Source organism: Pholcus phalangioides, unplaced genomic scaffold (genome assembly GCF_987345545.1).
Source record: "Pholcus phalangioides strain wild (caught in Gottingen) unplaced genomic scaffold, Ppha-v1.0 ptg000022l_1, whole genome shotgun sequence".
Classification (NCBI taxonomy): Eukaryota; Metazoa; Arthropoda; class Arachnida; order Araneae; family Pholcidae; genus Pholcus; species Pholcus phalangioides.
In genome coordinates, this window is record NW_028301615.1 from 11,285,211 (window position 1) to 11,309,081 (window position 23,871).

At 36.3% G+C, this 23,871-nt stretch overlaps 2 protein-coding genes across 4 annotated transcripts in view; one reads left to right on the top strand and one right to left on the bottom strand.

Moving 5' to 3' along the window:
• Positions 1–9,282, top strand: part of LOC149069457 (uncharacterized) — a 53,213-nt gene extending 43,931 nt beyond the window's left edge. The window contains exons 3-4 of the mRNA XM_089249341.1: positions 1,130–1,347; positions 5,978–9,282. Coding sequence (XP_089105467.1) covers positions 1,130–1,338 — 209 coding nt within the window. The 3' untranslated portion in view covers positions 1,339–1,347; positions 5,978–9,282. The remainder of the gene's footprint in view (positions 1–1,129; positions 1,348–5,977) is intronic.
• A 2,929-nt stretch (positions 9,283–12,211) lies between these two features.
• Positions 12,212–22,620, bottom strand: LOC149069458 (small ribosomal subunit protein uS7). 3 transcript variants are annotated; one of them, XM_089249555.1, is made up of 5 exons: positions 22,482–22,620; positions 20,316–20,438; positions 18,210–18,419; positions 15,658–15,885; positions 12,212–12,334 (listed from the first exon to the last, which is right to left on the bottom strand). In XM_089249555.1, the coding sequence occupies exons 2-5, from the start codon at positions 20,427–20,429 to the stop codon at positions 12,266–12,268; spliced, it is 621 nt and encodes a 206-aa protein (XP_089105681.1). In that variant the 5' UTR covers positions 20,430–20,438; positions 22,482–22,620; the 3' UTR covers positions 12,212–12,265. The 3 variants fall into 3 exon arrangements, with proteins under 3 accessions (XP_089105681.1, XP_089105682.1, XP_089105683.1); XM_089249556.1 differs by having other exon boundaries at positions 20,316–20,453; positions 22,482–22,599; XM_089249557.1 differs by having other exon boundaries at positions 20,316–20,759; positions 21,375–22,586.
• Positions 22,621–23,871: the final 1,251 nt, after the last annotated feature.

Genomic DNA, 23,871 nt, shown 5'->3' on the forward strand with positions numbered 1-23,871 from the left:
TAGAATTGACTGTATTCGCTCGAAAAGACTCAATTAAAGGATAAATCTTTGACAACACTCTTTGTTCTGTTCAGTAGCGCCAGAGTGGCATGGTGCTAAGATGCTCATCTACCACCATGAAGGTTTCTGTCACGGTCCTGGATTCGAACCCGAGAGACGATATAGATATTTTCCCTAAGAACTTGAGGGGAGACCACCAATAGACAGCACCTTCATTTCCAACTCATCTCATTAATGGCAGTAAATCACAATATAGTGATATGACCAGAGTTGGTGTTTGGTGATGTAGTAGTAGTTTGCTTCAGTAGAAAAAAAAAAACTGGGCTGGAAGAGATCTCGGCAACGGGATAAGTCCGGTGGCAAAGTTCTGGCGTTCATTCATTCAGTAGAAATAAAAAAACTGAAAATAGAATTAGATTACAGTAAAATCTCTTTTGTAGACACCAGTGGGACAAAAAAAATTCCGTTAAAGAGGGGTGCCATTAATCTGGTTTCAAAAGCCAATTTTTATTATACTCTGGGAAATTGTTATCTGGTCGTAAAGGAGGAGTAATCATATCTGAGGGGTGTCAGTTAAGACGACTTTTACTGTATATTCAATATATTTTTGATTCATTTTTCAAGTATTAGGCCTCTAAGCCAAGAATGTTGCATAAGCTAATAAAATATTTGTCAATAATAAAAATGACAAAAAGCAGTACATGCTCATTCGTGTTTAACATGCAGTCGTCACTGGATATAACGACCCCCCCCCCCCCCGTCTTGTCAAACGGGCATTATATTGGGAGGGTGGTTATATTGAAAGTAAAACATATATGATAGTCGTTCTATGAAAACATTTCAGACTTCAAACTTATCCTATTTGTTGTTGTAATGGAACTGTCACTAACATGGGGTCGTTCTAACAAGCGTCGACTGTATCAAGATTGATTTTTGAAATGACAACCATTGCAGATACTCTGGGATGCTGTGTTTCCCCTGCCTTTTTCTATTTAAAAAATTTAATCGGCGAGAATGAGACAATATGTTGAAGTGATCCTAAGAATTTTCATCTAAACACCCTTGAATGCAGTACTTTTTTTGGTCAAATGGATCTGAAATGATTTAATTTGATTTTTATTATGTCTAGGTTTGTCTAGTTATACTCCTCATGTACTGAACAGTAGCGAGTCAGAATTCAGGCTTGGAGTTTCTCGTCCTCCAGTGTTAAGGTATGCCTCATCATCTATGCCAAAAAAGTGTGAATCTCCAGTCACTGCCGTTGAAGAGCTGATTCCTGCGACACCAGAAGACTCAAGTGGTTGGTCCTCCACTGATAGCGCTGATATACTATTCTGAACTATTGTAGTAAGAAACAACTTCTGTCTCTTCATTGTAATGTAAAATAATTATTATAGCCATGTATCTTACTTAAAAAGTTAAATAAGTCTCTCCTCATGAAATAAATAGAATTGTCAATTTATGCTCTTAAAATATACATACACATATTAGCGCTTTAAAATGATTAGATTAGCACTAAACTCCCTGTGTAGATTTAATACTGTATGACAAAGGTATTCAAATCTGGAGCCAAATGCCCCCCTTACATCCTGAAGAGTGGTGAGATTAAGTCTGTTTGCACCCTATTGTGGACACAATAGTGGTCGGCTGAAGTCTGTTTTCTAAACTTTCGAACTTTGAAGCCGAATGCGAGTCAGTCTTTCATTCGAAAAAGTCTCTCCGCTTAGAGAAAGCAGACCTTACATGAGGTACTTCAATAACATGAAAATTCGAGCATTTACCATCTTCACTTCAAAATATGGAAAATTGATCATAACACTAGCAAGGACACAAAACAAGCACAACTCTGACAACATAAATGTTCAGGCCACTCGCACACACACAATCAGGGCTTCACCTGGGGGGCAGGGGTTCAAGAGTTACCCTGAAACGGTTCTCTTGCTACATGGTGCACCGAATCCCTGCGCCAATTCTTGTTCGTGGTGGTACCGCTAATGCACTGTAGTGCGTCAAAGACCCGGAATGTAGGAAAAAGAAGCATGAAAATTTTGTTCACGGGACGCGTTCTTTCCGAGACAAGGAAAAGATACGGAGGGGGGGGGGGAAGAAACCAATTTTTTTCACTTCCCACCATCTACCACAGTCGCGTTATCTCCTGACCTTGGAATGTAGTTCTACTACCTTTTAAGTACAAAGTCCTGTACTGTTATGGTTTTATCCTGTGGGCTAATCAAACTCCCTGAATGAATATGCCGAATTTTCCGATTTGGGAGTTTTTTCTCCTGCGGGTTATATACTGAAAATAACGGTAATTTCGCCTCTACCAACTTGCGTTCAAAGACAGCGTGTCTATGGCATAAATTTGCTTCATTTCCCACAAGATTGCACACGCGTCTTTGCGAAGAATCTAAAAGGGAATTGGTTCACTCGTTTAAATCATCGAAATTTTTCGGAGATAGTTGGGAAAAAACTATCTGTAAAAACTCCAGCTAAAATATCCATAGTTTTGTCGTCTAGCCACTATGCGGTCGTGTGGTTGTCGTTGGCGGTTGCCGATCGTAAAAACTTCACATCGCGAAAATCTAGATTTGGCGAACAGGGCCGGCTCGAGGCAGGGCTGTCTTAGGAGCATCATGGGGCCCCTGGACCAAGTAATTTTTCTGAGGAACGACCTGGAAAATTCTCAAATTTCAACTAGTTTTTATTTTTGTGAGGCCCCCGGGCTGTGCCCAGGTGAACCCATGCATTAAGACGGCACTGGCTCGAGGAAAGAAATTTCTACCCATGCAGAACCTAGTTTTGGCGCTACTGACGTTTTTTTTTTTTTTGGTCTACAAAGCTCAATATGGACGCACGGTCTGCCCCTGCATTGGTGGGGGAGGGACATGCTCTTAACAACAGTCAAAGGAAGAAGTTTGTATTAGGAGCATGCTCATTTTACATAGCTTCTGTGAGATACCTATTATACATAAATGTTCTATATACTTTTCCAAAATATGTTGCTGGAGAGAATGAAATGTTTGCAACCTCTCTCTTGTTTTTTGCACTCCCTCTCATGCATTGCTGGGATGGTACATTACTCCTTCACGTATTGTTGGGATGTTGCTTAACATTGTATCACCAACAGATGTGTGATGAATGGGTTGCACTACAATGCAAAGAATTACAAGAAGTGAAATCAGTTCAGAGAATAGAGAGATAGATATTGGGCAGAAATATTCAAACTTTGTAACCTTGAAAGCAGCCCAAAGTTCAAAATTTAGCCAGTTTTGATGAAGGCTTTTTTATCTTTAGTGCATGGTAACGCAGACAGTGAAAGAGAGTTCAGTGTTAACAAAAGTCTGCTTGAACAGTGAAAAATCTGTCCATCCAATGCTTTAATGGAATAAGATACACAAAATCTTATGTTCAAGTGCATGAAAAATGTGAAAAAAATTGTCATTGAGATGCTGAAGTTCTGAAAGTGCCTCGTGATTCATATAGAAAATATAACAGGCTTCAGGCTGAGAAAACAGCAGAAAAAAATAAACATTTTTAATCTGTTAACATGCTATTATGTTGAGAAATTGTTTAAATAAATAAGGTATTTATTTTTCTCGTTTTTTGCATTTCGCTTTTAAATTTAATCGTATCTTTAAATTCTGTGAGAAGCTAACTTTTTTTCGCGGAAACCCTTATTATATTCTGCACTCACTTTTTTTTGCTATATCGGGATGAATAAGATTTTGGTGTTCAAGTAGCAGAAACTCTTGCTGCCCAGGTTTTCAGTATGCATGGTGCTTAATTTGAAAAGAGTAATATAATTTTTATTCGTCATTTCAGTGATGAATGTTTTAGTGGTGTCAGATAACATGCTTCAGAAAAAATTTAAATAGACTTTAATTTGTGAGAGAAATTTATTTAGAATTATTTGTTCCAACCATTTTTGGCATTTCAAAGAAACATTATGCCTTATATTGCAGATATAGTTTTTAGTTCTGCTCCATTTTCAAAATTTCTGCTCCAAAAATGAAAGTTTGCTGCTCCAAAATGGCCGGGGGTGGAGAACCAGGCAGGTCTGGTGCCTGGGTACCAGAGCAGGCACAAATTTCACCCTTTAACTTCTCCTTCAGCATTAAAATGGGATGCCAAAATGTGCGCTTGCCCCAGTTGACTATACATCTAGTTGCGGCCCTGCTAACAACACTTCCTTCATGCAACTGATTCATTGTACACATTCCTCTGCAAAATTTCTGAGGTGCATGTACAGTTCAGTAATAGAAGACGGCTGCAACTAGATACTTGGTCAGCCGGGGCAAGCACACATTTTTTCACCCCCTCCCCAATGGTGAAGTTGTTACAAAAATAATTCTGTGCTCCCTTTGGTCTGTTACTCCAGACCTGGCAGCTTCCCCACCTCCCCAGTTTTGACCCTGTAAGTAGATTACAATATATCCATATACATCCACCTTCATACCACCTGATACATCATTTTAATATAAAATTGAAGGATGGCATTAACACAAATTGTCAATAAATGATTGTACAGAATGTTATGCCCATCATCTATCGTTAAAGCAATTTATGGGTCAATTTGCTCTTGAGATTGAGTATCTCATTTTAATACATTTATTGACATTATTGTAGAATTATGCTCAAAGATTATTTGCACTGTTTAAGTGCTTTTCTTGATTTGTAATGCAGACAAAAACTCCTACACCAAGATATATAACATGTCATGATAAATGCATAATCATCTCAGTAAGTTTGATATGCCGTCTGTTTGCAGTGGTTAGATAGAGCCGCTGTGGTGGTCAAGTGGCTATAGTGATGAACTCGCATTGCAAGGACTCTGGTTTGAACCCCACCATCATTGGCTGATGTTGGTTTTCTGTGGTTCCCAAATTTGAGGTGCAAATGCAAGGCAATCGGCCCCTTCAAAAGTCTCGCCACAGAGAGCAGCAAGCCTATAACGTACAATTATTCAATCATTACACTCACTCAGTTAGAAAAATGTATGTCATATGGCAGCACTACAAATTGCAAGCATTACACAGTAACAAACTTCACATTAGGTTCACAGCACGTACACACACATTCCAACAGGTACCAGTTCGTTAGAAATTCCACAGATATGGACAAGGTGCATGTATGGTTTATTAGTGATGATTAAGTAGAACAGATTCCTTTTTTTGAGTTTGGCTAACCATTTGTTAAAATGGCAACTGTAATTGGACTGTTTTCTAATGTGGTCACTTATACAGTCACCCAATGTGGTGCCACAGGTGCGTGAATTTATCAACTGGTTCGTTAAAAAAATGGTTAATAATAATTGAATGTAACCACTTCTCCTGCAGCCGAAAGGCTGGAAGGACTGGCTATGGTCCTTGAAGATAACGTTGTTCATCAAATTTTTGTACATACTAAATTAATTGTAAAGTAGAAAAGGTCTTGCTCCTAAATGTGACACACCCCCTTCAAAATGGGGGCACAAGAATAAAATGTAATGAAAATACCTTTTGAGCACAGAGTATAAAAACAAATGATGTGTGTGTTGGCTCAAAATACTAAAGCACCAGGCACCTGTTTCACGGCTAATATAGCTATAGCCCCCTTCATCATTGTTATTCCTGCGCTATGACAGACTATTTCCACTGACAGTAGGGGGCTATATTAGCCTTGAAACAGTTGTTTTTTTGGTTGAGCTAATATCTTTGGTCTTCTTTCTACTGGAATAAAATGTGTTCAAAAACCAAGGTCAAAGGCATATATATGAGTTGCATACTACAATGATACTGGATATAACAAGAAAACCGTCAGCAAAATGATACTTTTTAGAGTCTTGTTTAGCCTATAATACCTATATCTCATATAACGATAACCTCTCTACAACAATTTTTTTCTTGGTTCACAGAATATTGTATAGAGATCTCTTATCCACTTTGAACTCTCACCAATCTCATGAAATGACTGATAGTTTTTCTTTCTGAATTTCTAGGTGTTCAAAGTTTGTGTCAAACAAGAAATCGTAGTAGGAAGCAGTTATGAACGTGTTCATTTGAGTTCACTACAGCATTAGTGTAAGCTTAGAAGAGACTAAGAATCACTTTTTCGTAACGTGATCTGTGGTATTTCCATCTTCACTTCCATGGTCTGCGATCTTTCATCAAGAAGCAAAAAAAAGTGTTTTTTTGACATTTAATCAAACTTTTTTTTCTCTTTCTAACGGAAGTAACGCTGCCGCTATATTTATTTTATATAACCACATACAATTTAACATTTTAGGTCTTAAAATTATTGTTGGGCATTTTTCCTCTGATATTTAATTTTTAATAACTTTTGTTTTGGAAAAACGTACAAAATATTTTTGGATGCATTTGTTATTGAGAATTTTTATATTCAATCAAATTTTATAATGATTCCAAAGTGACTTTTTTCCCCATGATCTGTCATCATAGTGGGAATGCTGTAACCATTTCTTTTAGCACTGGCTAATAACTTCTTTTTTTTAATACTTTGTATATTATTTTATATATCTTACTTTGTAACATTTTGTGCAAATATTTTAAGACAAACTTGTATTTTCTTTTTCTCATTTTGAAAACAAATTTTGTTTCTTAACATAGAAAAAACAGTTATAATTTTTTTTTCTTTCTTTCATTTTGTTCTCTCATCACACATGTGAAGAAACTGTTAGCCATGACATATTTTTAGACCATCTGCAGCAGTTCCTACAAATAACAGCAAAACTTTCTCCTTGTTCTACCGAACTCTGAAAAATCTAGTCGCTATTAATTTTATCCGTAGCAAAATAAAACTGAGCGTAAAATTATATTTTCCATGCTCATAATGTTTTTCAATCGGCACATGCTGAAGGTTATACACCAAGTGAATCTAAGACCCCTCCCCAACACCGTGTTGCCAGAAGACGCTTTTCACAAAATAAGGTCTGTTGTGAATAAAAGCATTCCTCATTGTAAATATTTGAGAAATGACAAATTTCCATGTGACATAAGCATACATTGATGCTTATATTTCTTGCTGGTTGCAATTTCAAATTGAGCTCGAGACTAACTTTTGGGGAAAAAACTATGGTAAAGGGCATGCATATAAAAATGGAACCTATAAGTTCACATCCCAAGGGAATCAAAAGACATGTCGACTTAAGCGGATGTGAAGTTAGGTTTTATTTCATTTAACCTTTAACAATGTTTTGAAAATTGTTTCTGTATGCATAATGTGCCTGTATATTGTTGAATAATTTTATATTCTATCATCTACAAATTCACTAAAATCTGCATTTTTCTATTGGAAGTTTTCATATTGAGAAATAATCCAGAATTTAATGAAAAAAACCTAGTTTGGTTGCAAGATCTGTGATTTGTGGATGAGTAGTTCAATTGCCCAAAATAACTTTCCTTCTCTCTTAAAACTCTACTGAATGCTGCTTTAGCCCTCTACTTAAAACTTTTCTATCTAGCTCTCACTCCAAAACGTTTCAGAAATCATTCACGTCTATCTGTGGATTTCATAGTTCACAGGTTGAATTTTCAGGTTCCAAACAGAGGAACAACAATAAGTAATCCTATCAGAAGGTGTGTGAAAAAAATTGAATCGATCAACAAAAAAGCAGAAACAAAGAACATGGAATGCTTGAAACAGAGCGAATTATGTAAAATTTTTCAAAGTTTCAAAAATGTGTCAAGTTAAAGAGGTTCCTCCTCCCTCCATATTGAATTTAGTATTGTGCTAACCATTGGAATAATAAATGTAGTTATCTCGGTTGCATTATATAGCAACAAAAGAAACGCTTAACTCAAAATCTGTGAATTTTTTTAAATTCTTTTCAAACATTTTAAGTTTTGCTAAGAAAATGTACAAAAACAATTTAAACTAATTGCTCGGAAACTTTGCCCCATGAAAATTTTCTACATAAAATGCAAGATTTTCGCTAACCAATGATATACCTATTGGGTGATAAGTACATGAAGTACCTAATTTCAGAAGCATGTCTGTTGACTCGCAATGACTTCATAAAGAAAAATGCTCAAGTGAATCCATAGCTTAAATACCCTGATGTGGTCAAAGTTATGTAATTTCATTAGGTGAATGCAGGGGGCGGGGAGAAATATTTTCTATGGATCCTTTTTTTTTAATTGATAGAAAACATTCCAATTTGTGAAAACAAAAATTTACCTACAAAAAAAATTCAATATTGTAGTGATGGACTACAGAGTTAAATTAACAAATAAAACAAACTGAAAATGAATCAATTGCATCCTGAGCCATCATCTAAATTTTAATTTACTGTATCTTTATAAAATTTTAGATTTATATGATAAAATTCAATTGACTGGCTTCCTACCAGAGATCCAATTTTATTAATTGGGCAAAATGGGTGAAACTGAAAATCTGGAATACGTTTGAATTTGTTCTGCACAAACATATTAAAAAAAACTGTTGGAATTTTGAGAAAACATCTAGATTGTTTCAAAATTTTAACACGATCACAACTCAATTTACGAATTTCTGAAATTTTCAAAGTGCATCACTGATATAGCATTTTTGGTGTGCTTTAGAACTGAAGAGAAAGAATAGTCATTCACATTACACATGGTGTCTTTAAACGATACCATTTATATTGTGAATAAACCTTCTTAGATATGTATATGCTCAAATAGATTCATGTGGGTGATATTTACAACTCCCTGAGTGCCTGAACGTGTTCTTTTCACCAGAATGTGAATTTACTAAATTCATTTTTCACCTGTAATAAGGTTTTTTTTTTTTCGCTGTGGTTTTATTAGCAAGAAACATTGGTCGGAGTCATATAGTATTTATTAAATGCATTAAAATACATTTTGAGATAGAGAAGAAAAAATAAATGAATTTTTTCAATGAGCAGACCAAGTGCATATTAACATTTTCTAGATTTTTTTAAATCAACTAACGAATAATATTTTTTAACGCAAATTTTTTGACATCCATATCATATGAAATGTATGTGGATCAACTCGATGGTGTGTTAGTGTAATTTTTCTTCGATGAAAATAATCTCTGTGATCTAGTTAGTGTTTTTATATATTGATTATAACTTGAATGATTAGCATGAGTAGAAAAAATGCAATTATATGCAAAAATATTCATTAGTGGTTCGTTTGCTTTACTGTGGAAAACATTCCATTTGATAAGCTGAAATTCATTGCATATTGTGCTTGTGATCTTTTATAACTGAAAATTCTCAATCAAGTGATATTATTGTAGTTTATACTGTAGATAAAAACTTTTGTTGTAATTTTTTTCTCAATTTGTACAGTTTGTTTATCCAGTTATACATTAAAATAGTTGTTCTGCTTTGCAACGTGGCTTATTTCTATCAATTTCTACAATATTCGTTTTTCATTAAAACAGTATATCAGTGTTCAATATGACCCCCACAGTAACAGTTCAATAATTGTTATATAGGGTGAATCCGACCTATTCTGCCAAATGATAGATAGGGGTGATAGACGAGCCCAAGTGGGTCATGAAACACCCCACCAACCCTGTCCTATATCAAACCGTTTTTGGATCGATTACGGAAAAATGTGTGTAAAAAAAACCTGCATTTGTAAAGTTTCTAAGAGACCTACACGCAAACTAAGGCCATATTTGAAAAGAGCAGAAAAAAATCCTTAAGATGACCTCATTTATATCGAAATATCTGGATTGGGTGAGCTACAAGCGCTGAAAAATATGGCAAGTTGAAAATTGAAGTGTTGCCAAAAATTTTAAATTACGCAAATAGGGCGCGGTAGCCCATGTCGATAAGATACTCGCCTAAAGTATGAAAGGATGTTTAGAGGTGTCGCGATTTCGATACCCGTTTCGTCCTTTCCAGAAAACTTTCCTGACACACGAGTACAACAGAAACGGCGACATGACCGCAGCAAAAAATTGCTACGGCAGGGAGTTCCCTTCGAGGGGTTAGCGCACCAACCTCTCGATGAGTATAAAAAACAAGCCTGCCGTTCGGAATCGGCAATGAATAGTAGGTCCCGGTCTAATTAGCCCTCGTGTGCAGAAAATGACCGTGGTGTGACAAAAATGATTAATTATGTAAATATCCTAGCTATATTGGTCAAATTTGCCAAAAATTTGTCCATCGCACCAGCTTTCGAAGCTTATAATAAACCATACGTGTTTTGGTTCAGGAGAAATTCAGCAATTTGTTCGCAATACATCACTGAAATCTGCGATCGTCTAAGTAATAGTAGGTTTTGGCGACAATTCGATTTTTCCACTTCACCAATCTCTGCGAATGAAGTTCGCCATTAAATACAGATATCCTGTAATGTCTGTCACCTTATATGATTTTTTTTTTTGCAAAATCAAATTGGCGCCAAAATCTGAAACCGCCAATTTCAAAATTTCGTCGAATATCTACTTCGACAAACGTTGATTTCAAAGATGTATTACGAATAAAAGACAATTTCTTCAGAAAACCGATATGGTTTATTGTAGGCTCTTTCGAAAGCTGGTGCAATGGACGTCTTTGGTAAATTTGACTGATTGTAGCCAGAAGGGTATTTATGTAATTGGCGATAATTTAATTTTTAACTTTGCCAATCTTTCAGCGCGCTAATAAATCCAGGTATTTCGATGAGAATGTCATCTTATATATAGGATGTTTTTCTGTAAATGTCTTTCCAAATATGTACTCAATTTGCGTGCAGATCTCTTAGAAACTTCACAAATGCAGGTTTTTTTAGACTTGACACATTTTTTCCTTAATTATCCATAACTCAAACGGTTTGTGATAGGACAGGGTTAGTGGAGTGTTTCACCTGGGGCTCGTCTATCACTCTTTCGTTTGACAGGAAAGTTTGGATTCACAATGTATAGTAAAACCTCACTGATATAAATCTCTACATAGATATTTTGTTCAAGTCCTATTTGGAAAGGACTATAGTCTCGTGCTAAACTCTACCGTGTCACGATATAACAACCCCCCCTCTACATCATTTTTTCTTGGTCAGAAGAGTATCATTATACTTCTAGATTTTATACAAAGTCAGACCCATTCGTAACGAAGTTAGAAAAAAGATTTATATTGCAGCTTTGTTATATCTGTAACTGTCTTGATAAGCAATATGGAATACATGGAAAATCATGTGATATCAATGTTTGTTATAATTCCCCCTATACATAGAATGTTTTTGACAAAAAATATTAATCTATAAAACAAAGTAATATTATATATGACAGTTTTCGATCAACTTCCTCACAGACTCTTGGTCAAACATCAAGGGAACCACAGACCCTCTGTGTTATTACTGATTCAAAATGAATGGCAATTAAGAAAAACATAGCTGTGACCACTATAATTTCGAATGTGTCAACATAATGCAAAAGATTTACTCACCACTCCAAGCTTGATTTGGCAATACATAAAAAACCCATCTCCCAGATGTTCACTAGAAGCTGTTATTCAAAATGAAAGCATTAAGCAAAATAAAAAGCTTGCAGTTTGATAGATTATGGAAAAACTTGCCACGAGATTTTTAAAATTCCGGAGTGTATGAAAAATGGCTACTCTTGCGAGTCTATTCACCAACGCATTGACGAGATCTCACCTGAGGCAAAGCTTTTAAGGTGGTGATACGAGTGAAATTAATTACAGTGATCTAGGTGTTTTTTTTTTTTTTGTACCACCCATTTTGAATTACTCTGTATTTACAGATAGATTTCTCTGGAACGCACATCCAGTTAAAACTGTGGGTCCAGACAACTTTCTAAAAACCACTGGCCCATGAGTTGCTACAACAAAGCGCAAATTTCTCTTGCAAAATAAATTACTGAAGTTGTATTTTTCTTATGCAATTCCTAAGAAACCCAATTCCTCTACATCCTCTGATATACATCTCTTCCATAATTTTAATTCCGGGGGGGGGGGGGGGGGGGAGGAAAGAGACAAAACCTTATAAACCAAGATCTGCATCAAAGATGTTTTATACCATCAACAATTCAGTGAAGTTGCAACCTTGCTCACTCACTCACACACACAGAGGGGGGGGGGGACAATTTAAACAACCAATATTAATTTGGTTCAAATTACACCACAATGATCCCTTTTTGTAATTTATTTTACAAAAGCATCAGAAATGTTTTTTCATTAATGCGAGATGGTGACATTCATCATGTGTACACTAAATTGTACAAACTTTCATACCAACACCAACTTTCAAACACATTTTTTCAGCCAAAAATTTTTTATTTCAATATATTTAGATACCACAAAAACAGTTTATCGGTTGGACTTGGCCACTCTTTCAAGTTCATCCTTTTTCTTGATGGCATATGAGTTTGAAGAGCCCTAGAAAAAAGTTATAGAAAATACAAAACATTAATACGAGTGGTAAGATAATAGATATATTGTAAATAATATGTGGTCATAACCAGTGCCACATTAGCACATGGGCCCACCCGGGCATGGCATGGGCAAGAAAAGAGTGGCCTAAGAAAAATCACTTGGCCCGGGGACCCATTATACTCTTAAAATGGCCATAACTGCCTGAATCATTTGCATTTTCAGCCATCCCTTTACTTTGGTAGATATTTAATTTTCGGCAAAGCTAAATTTTCAACTATAAACATTTCACACATTTCTTTTATAACAGGCATTATAGCAGAGAATGGTGAATTCCGGGTGCCAGGTTGATTAGATGATTGATACGGGCGCCTAAAATTTCCTACACGTGATTGCTAAATTAGAGTCCAAGGATGGCACAAATCTTTCTGATTGCATTGCATCTTTCAACATAAGTTTGTGTGTGTGTGGAGGGGGGTGGGGAAGAGGCATTAAGTACTATAAAAGTAAAAAAAATTGATTCAGTGCAGAAAAGGGCAGGTTCTTTACCTGCCAAATGAATTTGGAACAATGGCATAAGTGCCAATTCACAGACTTGAAAAATCGGTAGTTTATCCCCGTGATGACACATTCCGCATCAAAGAAAACATGTCAAACAAATAAAAGGGAAAACCAGGTGACTTTTTTTAAAAATGCAACAGGTGACAGTATATAAATTCTGTTTTTCCAGGATGCATTTTTCCCTGTCCGGATTTTTTTAGCAACAATTACACCAGGGGTGGGAAGTGACTAGGTCCATTTCGGAGCAGCAAAATTCAGGATTCTGAGCAGTTTTGGAGCAGCAAATTCAGGATTTGGAGCAGCAAAATATGGGATTCGGAGCAGATATTTATAAATTGGAGCAGTGAAATTAACAAGAATATTTTCATTAACCCTCAACCCTTTTCAAAATAAAACTGCACTGTCTTTTGTTATCAAACATCTCTTCGTCAGCTTGATTTTTGTTTTTGGTGTTTTAGGCTTTTGACACCTTGTTTGAAAGAGCAGCTATCATAAAATTTTTTGCACCAGTCTATTTAAGATGATTTTTGCTTACTGAGGGCACTATATGCTGCCTGGAACAGCAGCACTTCAAATGAGCTAAAAATTTTAATTTTTTTATACTTGGAAAGAAATTGTTGCAAAATGGGAGAGAATTTCGGAAGAATCAACTCGCTGTTTGGTGATTCAGCACTCATTATCTGGCGAGATCGGCTATCAGACACTCGTTATTTGGAGATATTGGAGATTTAACGCTCGTTATTCTGCAACATTGGCGATATTCTGCAAAGTTTCTAAACTAACATTCGTAATTCGGCGGACATGCACTTTTTACTCCCGGAATGAAAATTTTTTCCTCGAAACATCGGGATTTAGCACAATGACAATCGACTACAGTAATTTCTGCTGCTTCCAGTGACGACTTTTTTTTTAAACAGAAACACTCTAATTTGCACTTTAAAGCTGAAAGGCATTGCAAACCATAATCAGTTCCACGATCACAGACAATATCGGGGTTTCACAATGGAAAGCCCGATCAGGGGCCGATAGTTCAAGTATAGTGGAATAAAACATGCTCTTCTCGTAAAGAAATGTTTCGTGGCTAGCAGGAACAAATTTGTTTGGCGTCCTTTCCGAAATTCCGGGCATACTGAAGCAAAATTCGCTATTTGGCACAGAAAAATGCAAAAATACGTTATTGGAGCAGGATGGCGCAAGATATTAGTTTTGGCGCAGTGCGGCGCAGTTCCCTGCCCTGATTACACACATTGCTTGCTTTTATCATATTTCGTGACAATTACCAATTTTTCTTACTTGAAATCCTAATTCATCATATTTTTCCTCAGAAAATGGGGTCAGCCTGAAATTAAGACTGGAAGAGGGTTCTTTAGGGATTTTCCATTCAAACAAAGCTCAATTTGAGGACTTTTAGGGATTTTTCTATAAATATACGAAAAATCTGAAGGCTTCTGGGTAAATCAGAAACATTAGCACCTATGCAATGGTGTAAACAGCAATAACTCTGCTGCCAATTATATTTACCTCCAAAAAGTTTAAATAACATAGTTCTCATCCATCCAGCAGGCATAATGCATAGATTGAAGAATATCCAACAATTGACAAAGCATAGTTATACAGATAAACCCTAATTTAATGAAAGACATTTTTGATCGCTAAATAGAGAAAAATCAGAGCCGCTTTTAGGGGAATGTGACAGGTGTGGGTCGCACCAACCTGCAGTTTTGGGAAGAACAGCACTTAAAGTAATAACAATTACTTTGAATAATTCCTGAATTCTGCATTTTCATTCATTTTAAGGTATTTTCTTGCATTTATTCTGAATTTTCGATTCTCCTCTTCCACAGAATATATAAAACCGGAAGCCCCGCTAATATTTCTGCATTGGGCCCTGTGTTTGGTAAGGACAGCCCTGAAGAAAATTATATTATGGTTGAGATTAACACAAATATGGATAAGTACATGGCTTTGTTAACTTGGGAGTTTACATCGGGGTCTAGCTGTAAATTTAGAGCAGTGGTTCAGAATCCGGTACTCATTTTACTGAGAGGGGATCGTCAAGGATACGACGAAATTTTGTAATTACTAGTTGAAAAGACAGAATGAAGTCTCAGACACAGCTCCAATTACACTGTTAGCAGGGGCAGAATAAAAACTCAGACTGGATGACCATCATCACAGCACCTCGAAGCAAACACCCCAAGGATAGACAATGTAAGCGCAGACGTGATATCACATTTACGAATGAACTGTGTGAACTGAAATAATGGACGTTAATGTTTACTTGCGTTTTATTGCAAATTATGTAAATATTTATTGCTATCAGTATAGTGTTATTTGATTATATCCAAATTTCGATTATCTGTATCAATATATATAACCAGGTTGTCTTGTAAAATATGTTATGCATATTTCACGCTTAGGAAGGGTTAGTAATGTAAAGTTTCACCCATAGGGAAGAGGCACAATGGGATTAGAAAGTGTGGGTTGGGAAAAAGGCCCTCGGCGGAGAAGAGGAAAGAAGCTTGGTGTGTTTTCAGTTAGTAAGATTAGTAATTTTAATGTGAATAATTGTGAAACAAATCATTCAAGTTTCCATCATCCCAATAGAGAAGTCTGATTCAATATATGAGCGATTTGGATTACGAGCACTTTCACGGAACATGCTTGTTAACCAAAAAGTTCCAAAGTATTTATCATGATCCGAATATAAAAGCATCAATGAATTTGAAGTATAGAATCATGTTTTTTTTTAAAATAGAAGACATTACCTTAGCAGCATTCATGAGCTCATCAGCAAGACATTCAGCAATGGTCTTGATGTTCCTGAAAGCAGCCTCACGAGCTCCAGTGCACAACAACCAGATTGCTTGGTTAACACGACGCAAAGGTGAAACATCCACAGCTTGGCGACGAACAGTACCAGCTCTACCGATACGTGTAGAGTCTTCCCTTGGGCCACTATTGATGATGGCATTCACCAAAACTTGCAGAGGATTCTGAAATAAAAATAAACAAAATTATACAGCATTACAAATTTTAGGAAAAATAACACTAGCATAAATTTTGCCAGCAGCATCTTCAGTAGACACTGCTTTTCTTTTCACTTTACGCAATGCAAGATTCAACATGAGGCATTTTTCCCTTTTAATAAAATAACTATTTTAATGTTCATAGTTTTTTATGAATGCGAGACGCAAGTAAAATTAGTCAATTTGGCAATGAACATACAAATGGTTCCAATAATCAATATTTGTAAGAATGACTCCACGCGCGTACGCAGGGGCAGAGAGGACTATGCCCCCAGCATTAATGACGGAGCCAACTGATCGAATGTATATATATATATGAATTGGTATCATCGTCATGCCCCACTGGAGCTTTCATGGCTATCTCCGCCTATGAATAGTTCAAGCCAGAAGGGGAAGGAGAATACTAATGGGTTGTAGAAAAGAAAAGGTAGGGAATCTCTTCCAGAAAAATTTTGAGTGACTAATCTCCAAAAAAAAAACACAGCTGCCAACCTTAGAAATGAGATTTTTCAGCAGAATATAATTCTCTACAGAAAATGGAAAAATATTTAGGGCCTATATATAAAAAGGAATTATTTTTAAATATATATATAAAATATAGGGATTTCTCCCCCCCACAAAGGAAAATTTTGGGATAGTCAATTACCACCCACCATTAGGTTAAGTTAGGAGGATCATTCATTCATTCAAACCGAGCACAACTCAGGTCTATCACCATTTATGGGCGATTTACTACCTAGTGAGTTGTGCCGGAGGTGTAACTGTGTGTGTACCTAACAGTCCGAGTGCGTATGTAGTATTGTGTTTGATTTTTCAGTGCTGCCATCTATATTTCAGAAGGGAAGTGAGTGATGTGTTATGCTTGAATTACATTTGTGCTCTTTGTAGGTCTGTTGCTCTCTGTGGCGAGACTTTTTAACGGGGAGATCGGCTCGCACTTTGAAGTTGGGAACCACAGAAAACCAACTTCAGCCGACCACCACTATGGCGACGGGAAGGGGGGGGGGGGCCTCGAACCCGGGTCCTCGCGAGTTCGAGCCCCTGAAATTTTTTTGCAGAAAAGTTTAGTCAATATATGTTAGTAGAATAGACCTCATATTTAGCAATTGACTAATGGGAAGTATTTTTTAAAAAATGTTGAATTAAGATTTTTGAAATTTATATATTTTTCAAACTTTAAAAACGCATAAAATTCTAACGAATGGTCAGATATCAAAGTCTGAGGTATATTCTACTAACACATATCAAATAAATTTTTCTGTAAAAATTCAGAATTTTTGGGACAGTAGTTTTCTTTAAATCTTACGGATAACTTCAAAAACTGCAATCGGAGAAAATCGCGTTCAAAAAGTATTTATTCTAGTATACGTTTACACTATACTCCAGTATTTCTTTAATTATGAAAGAACAAATTAACCGATTGACATGAAATTTTTAGTCTTTTATTTGCAATCAATTGAAATATTTTTTGAAGTCATTATTGAAAATTTGACTTTTTCAAGTCGAAAGAGTAGTGATAACTTGAAGTTCAAAAGGGAAGGGGGGAGAGAATCGAAATACCTAGCGAGCCTTTAAAAAAAGGAAAAAATATCCATTTCTACGTTTCTTCGAATCTAGATTTCTTTATTCCATGATTCGAGCAGAAAGTCACCATATTGGTCAACTTAGACACTGTTTGCATGTCCCTCAAAGAAAGAGGGAGATATCACGTGATCCAAAAAAGTCTCATTGAAGAAAACCTGGGCAATGCTGGGTATTATAACTAGTTTTATATAAAAATACACAAAAGCCCTATGTGTAAGATTTGAGGTTTGTTAAATGATTCAATTGGTGAATATGAACCCCGCCCCCGCCAGGAAGAAAGGTGATATTTTCCCATAATCCTTTGTGATTTTCCCCTATCGCCCCAGCTCAGGGATACCAGATTTTTTTTGTTTCCCAGGACTTTCCCAACAACTTTTCCAGGCTAATCACTTGAGAATGAAAAATTGATACTTTTGTAGAATGAATCAATCACAGTCAACATTATAAAGATAACTTTCCTGAAGTGTACAGAAGTAAGAGCTACGAAAAAGTGTCATTTGAAACAAAATTGGCATTAGAGAGACCCCCTGGTCCCCCATACCAAGCATGTGGTTTAAACTAATTTCAACCAAAAACATATCAAACAGCAATTAAAAGATTTTCACTTAAAAAAAAAAAATCACATTTGCAGATATTTCAAAGCAGTGATCACAACCAGACAAATCACAAATAAATTCCAAATATAACTTAGTTTTACTATACATTACCTCATTGGTCATCAGATGAATGATTTCAAATGCATGCTTCACAATTCGTACAGCCATCAATTTTTTGCCATTGTTACGACCATGCATCATCATAGAGTTTGTCAGCCTCTCAACAATAGGACACTGAGCTTTACGGAATCGCTTCGTTGCATACCTACCAGCTGAATGGGGCAAGTACCTTGCATATTTTTCCTTCACTGATATGTAATCCTATAATTTAGAGAAAACATCATTAAACTGGTAAACAATTTTAAAGCTTTTAAAAAATAAAACTATCCAGATTTTCTAAAAACTTCATTAGGATCTGGACATTAATGGAGAAGCTGATCTTGAGCAACTCATATTTATAGACACACAAGTTAATATTTTTTCAGTTAAATACGTCACCACCTCATATACAATTTTTTTCTTCAAAAATAACAGCAAAAAAAACAACAAAACAGTTTTAGATTGAGAACATCAACTCACTCATTACAGTTTTATTAAAGGGAAAAAAATCAGCAACGATCTGCTCTCTACAGAGAAAAAAATACACTACTTCCTTCTGTGTGTGACATCACATCAATGGGACATCACATCCTTTCTTTTCACACTTGTTGGAAATTTGCTCGATTCCTAATATGCAGTATACCACGATTTTGCAACTTTTTTTTTTTTTAGCTCCAAACCTGCTTTGATGCTATGGGCTAAAGTTACACCCAGAACATCCAAAAAATTAAACAGCGTAGAAACATTAAATCGATGCAATCAGTCATAACGCAGGAAAAAAACCAACAAAAAGCAGCTTAAGCAAGCACTACAGCGTGAAAAAATAGCACAGAAAAAGCAACATTAGCACTAGTTAAAAAACATAGATTAAGCAAAATGAAATAGCAACAATCTCATAAAAAGAAGTAGGAGCAGTGGCGCCATCTATGTTTCAGAACCTGCAACGATTATGTTGTCAACATATCACTGTTTTAGCGCAGCCAAAAATTCAACAACAAAAAGTATACCATACATTGGGAATCACCCAGGAATTTCTTATGTATCATATGATACATAAAGATTTTCTTTCTGCACGCGAGAGCTAATTACACACGGACCCACAATTTATTGTCTATCCCAAACAGCAGCCTGCTTTATTTTTTTATACCCACCGAGAGGTTGGTGCTCTAAGGGGTCATTCAAGTATTACGTCATCATCTATGGGAGACGGGGGTGTGTGTGTGTTCCGATTTGCTGACTTCTGATGACAAGGGCGAGTTTGGATAATGCTTACATCATCAACCAACCTTTATGAAAATATGAGTTAGGATTCAGAGGGGCAGAGCTGATGACAACATTTTGCTGACGGGGGGGGGGGGGGGGGGGGGGGGTGTAATAATGGCAAAAAAATTGGCTTGCGTAATACTTGAGCGGCCCCTAATCCCTCGACGCGGGACTACCTGCAGTAGCAATCTTTTTCTGTGGTCAAGTTGCTGTCTCTGTTGCACCCATCTCAGGGAAGTTTGACGAGGAAAAAACCAGTTATCAAACTCGCGACAACTCTAAACATCCTTTGGTACTTTAGGCAAGTATCTTATCGACTTGGGCTATCGTGCCACAATTTCTTTATGTACGAGGCTTTCATTGGCAACAAATGTTCAGGTCATGAATATATGAAGTCACTCCAGGAAGTTTTATAAGAATTGTGAGTATACTAGCACTATTTGACTTGACTAAACGGCTTTCAGCTACAAATGCAGGAACCATTACAATTTTTAATCTTCCAGATTTAGTTTGTTCTTCCCCTCCCCACAGACTTTTTGGCTTTATACTGTAAATGTCCTATACAGAAGCTTGAGAAAATCCTAGCCACGCCACTTTGCCTCCTAAGTGGATTCAGGCTCTGATAACTGGGGGAAGCAATTGTCCACCGTCTATAACCCAACAATGCCTTTTTTCCAGTGAACATGAGTAATTATTCCAATGTGAGATGCTGTTACTCTGTTAGCACTTCAATTTGAAAAAAACAATTTACAACAGATTAAATCAACAAAAAAGTGAGTTTCGAAAGTGTCTTGACCAAGAGCCACTGGATTCCAAAAAATCTTATGAATCAAACAAACAAAAAGAAATACTAACAGTTAAACTGATATCTCCGACTTGAACATCACTTGAGCTCCATTTGCCGAAAAGCTTGATTTCTGGCATTTCCTGCACAGCCACAGGGCCCATATCATCCCAAGCTTCATTCATCTTTCTGATCTAAAAACAAGTTCACTTGCATCAGAAAAGAAAAAAATTACACACAATTCAAAGCTCAGTTTTTTCACTGCAGTGTATTTATTTTGAAACAAAAAACACTCCTGCTTAAAAAATTTACCATATTACGCCTGTTGGCGTTAAAAAATGATTGAGGCACAATTTTTCTTTAATAGCCAAAAAAAAAAACTTTAGGTCCCAATGAGTAAAAACCTTGGCAAAATCCAAAATAACCGAATTTCACACAACCAGCTTGTGAAATCTTAGCCGATTAAGCCATTACATATAGAAAAATTTTCCTGCCTAGATCTACTTTCCATCAGCCTGAGAATTTACCTGTAAACTCCCAACCTGGTATAATTTTGCAAATAGGAACACCTTTGGAATAATCCGCCACTTTCCCTGGCAACTTTTTTCACACAATAAGTCGCCAAGGCCTTTCTAGATCATTCTATTCTTTCTGTTCAGGTGGCTCTAATTAGTTTCTTTTCTGGCTTCTTCCTTTACCCAGAGAAACTTTTATGCCCTGATGACCTTATAGCCGCTGCGTTTTGAATGATTTGAAAAATCATTGAAGATTAGTTCATTTTCTCTTCCTTCCATATATATAATGTCGTGTGTGGGTCGGATTAATTATTGGATATCTCTTCCCTCAGGTTGTACCTTCAATATTTATTCTTTCCCACATACAGGATGCCCCTGTATCATTTTTATTTATTTTATTTGAAAGAACCTGGATTCCCGGAAAGAGTCCGGGTTTTAATTTATAATACATAGAATATATTTATTTATACATTCAGGACCGTTGTTTATTTAAAAGAATCAGAATTCCTGGAAAGAGAGTCCGGGTTTTAGTTCATAATTATTTTTATTATTATAATTATGGTTGTTGGTTTTAGCATGTTTATGCTTGCTTGAGCATCAATAGCGTCCCACAACATCATATCATTTATTAACCCAGAAATAATATTTATAATCCAGATCTTATTTATGTTTCCATTTCTCTTGTGCTTCATATTGTTTTCATTATTTTCTATGCTGGCGATTTTTTTTTCCGGCGCCCGTAATGTGTCTAATGGCTTTGGCGACTTTTGATGGGGTCGTCTGACATGTTTGGAGCCAAAAAAAGTTGCCAACCCGTCCCTTATACCGAAGCTGTTCCGCAAGGATATTTTCTTTCTTGTCAAATTTTGAAGGCTGATCGGGTACCTTCCGGCTTCCAACCCAAGTCAAAAGTGTCACTTTCCTTCCCGATCTTCCAATCCGCCTAGCCACACACTGGTTGAAAGCATCAATCACATGAAAAGTGTTCTGGAAAAACTGGTTCTGTTCTTGGTGAATATTTGTCAAGAAATACAGCTGGACCTCTGTGTAGCTAGCCTACGCCACTTCTTTGCATCAGGGAAAGGTAAATATTAGCAAGTGACTGAATGACTATTGCGCCAGCCTGTGGCTTTACTTACACAGTACATGAAAACCAGTTTCTATTATCAATGTAACAACTATTCTCTATTAAACTGAGAATGCATTAGATATATTCCACTATTTCAAATAGGATAATTTGCTGCAAAGCAAGGAAAACTTTAGGTGCCAGTGGCAATTTTACAATCGCCATGGCAGGGTTTTTTATTTTTGTCAACAACCTGGCATAAGAATCCAAAATCCGATCGCCAAAAAATCGCCTACTGCAGATTATACTATAGCTGTTCCTAACCTGGATATTTAACAAGTAAAAGTGCCCCATGGGGAAGAATGAATGAAATTTTTAAGCGTCCTTTCCCGATCACTGATGTTGAATGCGACATATTATACACAAGAGCCATTTCTTTCAATCAGAACCAAGCGTGGGTTTTTGTTTTCTCGAATCATCTATCATAGCATGAAAATAAAAATCGCAAATGTAGAATGAAACGAGGCTCTTGGTAACTCGAGTAGGCTTAACAACGCGGGCAGCAGCTTGGCGAAATCTAACGAGATCATGCAAATGAAACACTTTGAATCAATTTGTCGAAATGAATTGTAGACATAGAAAACACGGATTCTTACCGAAAATTTCTAGCGATTTCAAAACGGGTAAATCACGATCACACTCACTCTCGCCGTGCAACGCCACGTGAAGTTGTCCCGAAAAAACACCGAGCACACAGCTACCATTCGGATTTTCACTTTTACGTCTTATTTGGTCCTTCCGCCTGTAACTTCTCACTCGTGACGTCATTTTTTTTCCGAAGCCCTGAATAATTGAAGTCAAGTCAAGACTGCACTTTCGCTGAACATGGAGGAAAGAATAACAGGAGGTGACATCAGGCAGGAAAATTGAAGCCGTTGTGGCAACCCTATGGACTGACAAGTAAACCCAAACAAACCGCTCTTTTCCCTATACTTAACATGTGTTTTGCCGGATCGAATTCTCTTAAAATATTAATATCTAAATAAATTTAAGCACCATGACTGTTTAATGCGTCTTCAGGTAATCTACATGATCCAATAATGGGGAAAGATAAAATTTTATCCTTGTATAAGGGGTTTTTATATTTTTAATTTATTTTTGAAAGGGGAAGATCATTTTTCAACTCGTCATACGTTTTTAGTTCAGTGCCTTCAATATATTTTAAAAATTGGATGTATCATATTAATGTCTATAGGAATATGATTAATTAAAATAATATGAAGCTCCAATAAAATACAATTTTCATAATTTTTTCTTTCAACTGTTTATTTTGCCTTTTTGTTTCGTTCATCATTATCATAGATCCGGGACATTTCGAAAGTGTTTGAGGCCCGTGGGCGCTCGTCTTAAGCTTTACATGAGGAATTTTGATTTTTGAATAAATCCTGAGGTGCTCGAGCACCTTCTGACGGGGACGTAGCTAGGATTTTTGCCACACGGGGCAAAGAGCATTTTGCCGCCCCCGTGCCTCAAAGTACTGGAAGTGCTCGAGCGTCCTCCGCCACTGTGTATTTATGGTTTTGCTGCCTGTAGGCTGTACAAATTTCGCCACCCTTCTTCCGTTCCACTCTCATATTCTTGAATACGTATGATTGAAATATATGCCGCCCATCCGAACCTTCCGCTATGTACAGTAGATGTAGTATTGAGAAAAAAAATATTAAAAATAAAAAAAAAATTTTTTTACGAGCCGCGATAAGTCATCTTTCTGGCCTATAGTATTTAGGAAAATAATCACTTGGGCTGTTTCCCCCCCCCCCCCTTCATTTTGTACCTATTACTTTGCTTTTAAAGTGGCATGTGTACGAAAACTTGAAAAAAAAAAAACAGTTTCGAATTGAATTTGAAATCTAAAATTGTTGTTGTTCTACCTAGACTGGAAGTATTTCTACAATATTTTAATATGAACAGTTGAAAGGCATTATATATGCTAATGTTTTGCATATATAATGTTTTTCGAAAAAAAAAAAGTCAGATTTTTTCAAA